Raw genomic sequence first — 6,000 nt, 5'->3', positions numbered from 1 at the left:
GAAATGAATTCAATTGTTACTGTAAACGACAAAGAAAATTTGAGGCAGAAATAGTAAATAAAGAAGACTGCAAAATTTGGTGTGGACAGTGCTCCAAGGTCACCTGAATTATAAGAGCGGCCTAAGAAAATTGGCATTTTTAGGAGAAGAGAGAAGTTATCAAGAGGTAATAATGCCAAGAAACACACTGGCAGAGACCCCTGGGTGACGGGAGGGACAGCAAGTGTGTGAGACTTGGAGACAGTCTCTAATCCTACTCGGTTTATTTCTAGTGACAATGTGTCAATCTGCCGTCTTCTTAATACAGTCATACTGTGTCAGGTTTAAAAATGTTTAACTAAATGAATCTTTTAAAAATGATTACTTTTATTTATTTATTTTACTTATTTTTATGGGTAGGAAACTGTGTGTGCCATGGTGTGCATGTGGAGGTCAACTTGTCCTGCAAGGACAACTTGCAGGAGTCAGTTCTTTCCTCCCATCATGTAGGTCTTGGGGATGGAACGCAGGTCATCAGGATTGGCTGCCTCTGCCTGTCTATGCTGAGCCATCTCTCTGGCCTTTTTTTTTTTTTTTTTTTTTTTTTAAAGAAAAACAATTTCATCTAATATTGTACCTGTGCATGTATGTGTAAGGGTGAGAATGTCACATGTGGCGCTCAGAGGACAACTTTATGGAGTCGGTTCTCTCCATATATGTTAATATGGTTCTGGAAATTGAACTCAGGCCTCCAGGCTTATGCGTTTTTCAGATGTCAAGCACCTTTACCCACTGAACCATCTCGCTGCCTGCACCTTTTAAACTCTTCAATTGTTACTACTTAAAAGGTAAACACCATCATTACAGAAGTGCACCTTGTGAAGAATAAGGGAATACTGAAAACAACTCTTCAATCTATTAGCCTTCCCCCTAGACAGCACGACACAAAGTATGGCAAAACACTAAGGCTTCTGTGAAGAGAAAAGTCCTCTAGGTTTGTGTGTTCTGACACACATCTGCTGAGCACTAAGCACATGGACTGCCGGCCTTTGGAGGCATGAATCTCAGCCTCCCCTCCCCCTGTGTTATAGGCTGGAGTCAGGCCCCGGCATGTTATCTTCTTTCCTCCCATGTTGGGTAAGAGACCAGACATCTTCAAGGATGCAACGCATGTGAGATAAAGTCTTCCTATTTTCCTTTGCTTAAAAACAATATGTCCGAGTTGGGCGTCCGAGTTGGGTGTCGTGGTACACGCCTTTAATCCCAGCACTCAGGAGGCAGAGTCAGGAGGATCTCTGTGAGTTCAAGGCCAGCCTGGTCTACAAAGCAAGTTCCAGGACAGCTGGGGTTACAGAGAGACCCTGTCTCAAAACAGACCAAAAAAGAAAAAACAATATGTCCAAGGATACCACCAGGCATGGAGGGACGCATGTGTCACCTCAGCACTTGGGAGGTGGAGGCAGGTCAGTCAAGAGACAGTGAGTTCAAAGCCAGCCTGTATGAGAGCCCATCTCGAAAACAAACACAGACAAAAAAGCAAACAGGCCTTTCTTAGTAAACGCACACACTTTACGCAGCGAAGTGACACAATCTTGGATAGAGGAGCAAATTTTGAGTAACTTTTTTTCTATTACAATTATTTACTTAGTGGAGTGACATGTGTGTGCACACACCTGGAGGACAGAAGACAACTTTTGGGAGTCAGGTCTCTCCTACCATGTGGGTTCTGGGGCTTGAAGCCAGGTCTCCAGGCTTTGTCAGAGACACCTTTATTCAAGGATCTTGAATAATTTCTTTGGCTGGGCTTCCCAATGTTTCCTTTACAAAAGGCATCTTTGTTCATTCACCTTGGTAGGGATGTGATTGTTTCCCTAAGTGGAATTGCTGGATCCAAGACTGGGCATAGGTTAAAAGGTGTCCTTCCTAGTCACATGAGCAGCACCCCACATCAGCAGTACCCCGCTTGAGCAGTACACCTTGGTATAGGCATGCTATCTCTTACCCACTAGTCATTGAATATTTTCTCTTTTTTGTCATTTAGACTGAGATTCAACATATAATCAGAGGAACCATATGTTGGAGGGATTCTAGTAAATTCTTTTTGGTCTAAATCTAGCTGTTCTTGCTAAGGGGAAAAAGCCCTGCATACCCTTCCATGGCTTCCTTTACTTCAGAGGGCTGCGCAAGCACGCTGAGAAATCTGGGAAGGGAAGGCTTGTGGGTGGTGGGGCGGGAAGGCCATCCTGTGGGCCATAGCCAGGCGTTTCCCCCAGGGAAGCACTGCTGTGTCTTCAATATGGTTGGTCACTCTGAAAAGCTGCTGGAATCATTTCCCCTGTGGCACACTGGAGGCAACACCTTGAAGAGGTAACTAGGCCCCTGGGAGGGAGTGTTCCTTCTAAGTGAGCCTGGCCCCTCCCTTTCTCTTCCCTGTGCTGGCCTCTGTCTCCTTTCATGTCACACATGGCATGAGCTCCACACAAGGTGAGGCTACCTGACCTCGGGCTCCTTCTGGAACAAGGAACCAAAATAAATGGCTCGTAACAACAGAAAACAGGCTAAGCCTGTGGATCTAAGGACTGCACGTCACCTTGGACACCTGAACTGCCCCCTCTCCCCAGGGCTCACTCTGCCCACGAAATCACCACAGAGTTCTGGACTTTCACTCTGTTCTGCTGCCAAGGCTATGGTTGGTACCCTGGGCTTCCTGGAATCCTTTCTGAAGCCTTTAAGTCGGGGAGTCTCCAACCAGCCACAGTCCTTATGGCTTTCTTACCTGCATGCTGTTTCCTGCTGAGACACTGCGCATGCTGGGACCTGAAGAAAAAAAAGGAAACTGAAAAACTGAGACAGAGCACGGATGATGGAAGGCTACCCATCTGTGGCAAGTTCCCCCAAAGCCCCTGAGCTGTGGCCCGGCTACAAGCTGGCCAAGACAGACGTACAGCCATGGCTTCTAGGGCATTTTCTGTGAGATTTCCTCTTCACTCAGCCCTGAATGCTTGAAGCTAGCAGAAACCCCCGTGCCCTTCCACAATCCTATCTCAAGGCTTGTGTAAAGAGAAGTGGTCTCTTTATCTTCATTGATGAAGCCACACATCACATCTTTATTAAATACCCTACAGCAATATCACCCTGAAGGAGCCTGATTTCATCAGCTATTTTGAGTTCTTTTGAATATCTGCTATGTGCCAGGCACTGTTCTAGGACCCTGGGCATGCAGCAGTAGACAAAAGCACCTGACCCTATGGAGTTTGTGGTGTACTTGGGAATATCAACAACTTAATTAATTAATTAATTAAAATATAGTAGTCAGAGGTGGTGAAGTGCTATGTAGACAAGAAGGGAAAGAGAGCTGGAGAGATGCCTCAGCAGTTAAGAGCACTGACTGCTCTCGCAGAGTAACCGGGTTCTGTTCCCAGCAGCACGCAGAGGCTAACAACTGTTCGTAACTCCAATTCTAGGGGATTCAGTGCCTTCTTCTGTCCTCCACGGGCATTGCATAACACGGGTGCACTTACACACATGCAGGAAATACACTCGCACACGTAAAATAAAAATAAATAGTTTTAAAAAACAGAAGTTTAAAAAAAGAAAACAAGGAAAAGAAAAAGAAAGAAGTAGAAGAGAAGTAGGGAGTGATGGGAAGGAGTTTCAGAACTGTAAACAGCATGTGGCTCAGATGGAGAGTGCTTACCTAGCATGCATGAAGCCCTCGGTTCAATCCTCAACACCACATAAAACTTGGCATTGTGGTACATGCCTGCAGTCCCAGTACTTGGGAGGTAGAGGCAGGAGGATTGGGAGGGAGAGAAAGAAAGAAAGGTCTAAATCTTGTGGCCAGGAAAGGCCAGACCTCCAAGAAGGTAAATGATGAAAAAAGATATAAAGAACAGAGGATGTGAACCTTGGGAGTCAATGGGAAAGTGGTTCCCAGGGTCAGGAACAGCAAAGGCAAGGTCTGGAGGTGAGAGTCTGCCTGGCGTGGTGACGACTAGTGAGGACAGCAGCATGACCAGAACAGCAACAAGGGAAGGAAATGGGGGTGGGGGTGCGTCGAGAGTTCAGGAGGTCTCAAGATTGCAAGGCACCAGTGAGAGACCTGTGTACAAACTTGGGCTTTGAGGTTGGAGAGACGGCTAAGCAGTTAAGAGCACTGGCTGCTCTTCCAGAGGACCTGGGTTCAGTTCCCAGCACCCACATGGCGGCTAACAATTATCTAAATCTCCAGTTCCAGGGGATCCATTGTCCTTTTCTGGTCTCAGTGGATACTGCACTCAATGGGCACACTTACATACGTGCAGGCAAAACGCTCACACATATTGAGTACATAAATAAACTTGGGCTTTGCTCTGAGAGGACTCACTAAAGGGCTTTATATAGAGAAATGACAATAACAACTCAATCAATCTGGACACACCATTGAAAATAAACTAGCAGGGGTAGAGCCGGTTAGAAGGCTAGTGCAGAAATCCCAGGAAGGGACAGCAGTGGCAAATGGTGTCCTGGCAGTGCTGAGATGTGGTCAGAGTCTAGAGGAGCTGACAGGATTTGCTGATGGATTTAAGTGAAATTACAAAAAAAAAAGGACAAGGGTAGGAGGACTCCCGGGACTGGGGTCTATTCTAGTTTGATGTCTGTTGCTGATAAAGTACTCAGACCAAGAGCAACTTAGGGGAAGACAGGGTTTACTTCATCTTACACTTCCAAGTCACAGTCCCTCATTGAGGGCAATCAGGAGCCTGGAGCAGAAACCACAGAGCTTGCTGGCTTATGCTAGCTAACTTTCTTTTTAAAAAATATTTTATTCATTATTTTATTATTATTATTTTTATCTTTTTGAGACAGGGTCTCCCTGTAGCCCCAGCTGTCCTGGAACTCACTATGTAGACCAGACTGTCCTGGAACTCAGAGAGATCCGCCTGCTTCTGCCTCCCAAGTACTAGGATTAAAGGCGTGTGCCACCATGCCCAGCTTATTTATTATTTTTATTTTATGTGTATGAATGTATTGTCTACATGTATGGAAGTGCACCCATGTCATGCAATGCCCAGAAGAGGGCGTCGGATCCCCTGAAAATGCAGTTACAGACAGTTATTAGCTGCCATATGGGTGCTGGGGATTGAACTTGGGTCCTCTGCAAAAGCAGTTGGTGCTCTTAACTGCGGAGCGATCTCGCCAGACCCTCAGCTAACTTTCTTTATATATATATATTATTTATGTGTATGAGTGCATTGCCTGCATGTGTGTAAGTTCATCCATGTCGTGCAATGCCCACAGAGGACAGAAGAGAACGTCAGATCCCCTGGAACTGGAGTTACAGACGGTTGTTAGCCACCATATGGGTGCTGGGAATTAAACCCAGGTCCTCTGCAAGAGCAGCTGGTGCTCTTAACCACTGAGCCATCTCTCCAGCCCCCTCAGCTAACTTTCTTTTTTTGTTTTTTAAATAAATAATTTATTGAGAATTTCATATATGCATATAAGGTGTTCTGATCAAATCCATGCCCACTCCCTCCCCTCCAAATCCTCCCATTTCTCCCCATCACTTTTTTCTGATAACTTCTTGTACTCTTTCTTCTTTTATTTATTTTTATGGGGCTTTTGGTACTCTAACATCCCCCCCTCTGAAGAGGTAACCATAAAACATTTTAAGGATTAGATACAAGCTCCCAAATACTTTTGACATTTTTGGCCTTTGGAACAGAGTATGTTGCTAAAAGGCCCAGGGACATTTTGACTTTTAGCCAAGAAACTGGCTACTTTTCTTTGGGGTCTTTTTTACCCAAACTGCCTAGCCAATTCCTATTCTTATCACACCATCCTCTGAAGAGGTTACCCAAATTGCCAATAGGGAATCGGGACGCAGGTCGCTCTGGCTTCTTCCATGCTGAACAGGGACGCAGGCTGAGGCAATTGGGGTACCCCTTCAGTGTGTCTATCTAAAAGACTTCCAAATTGTATAACTCTTATCTCTAGGAGGAAAAGAAAGTCCCTGAATCGTGAATTCAGCTAACTTTC

General features: G+C 45.4%; 1 protein-coding gene across 1 annotated transcript in view; it reads right to left on the bottom strand.

Moving 5' to 3' along the window:
• LOC115067026 overlaps nucleotides 1–6,000 on the bottom strand; it is a 51,563-nt gene that overhangs the window by 4,048 nt on the left and 41,515 nt on the right. Inside the window, exon 4 of the mRNA XM_029554190.1 lies at nucleotides 2,756–2,796. Coding sequence (XP_029410050.1) covers nucleotides 2,756–2,796 — 41 coding nt within the window. The remainder of the gene's footprint in view (nucleotides 1–2,755; nucleotides 2,797–6,000) is intronic.

Source organism: Nannospalax galili, unplaced genomic scaffold (assembly GCF_000622305.1).
Source record: "Nannospalax galili isolate Female #2095 unplaced genomic scaffold, S.galili_v1.0 scaffold424, whole genome shotgun sequence".
NCBI lineage: Eukaryota > Metazoa > Chordata > Mammalia > Rodentia > Spalacidae > Nannospalax > Nannospalax galili.
Note: the sequence above shows the minus strand (reverse complement) of the source record. Positions and strands in the feature narration are given on the sequence as shown.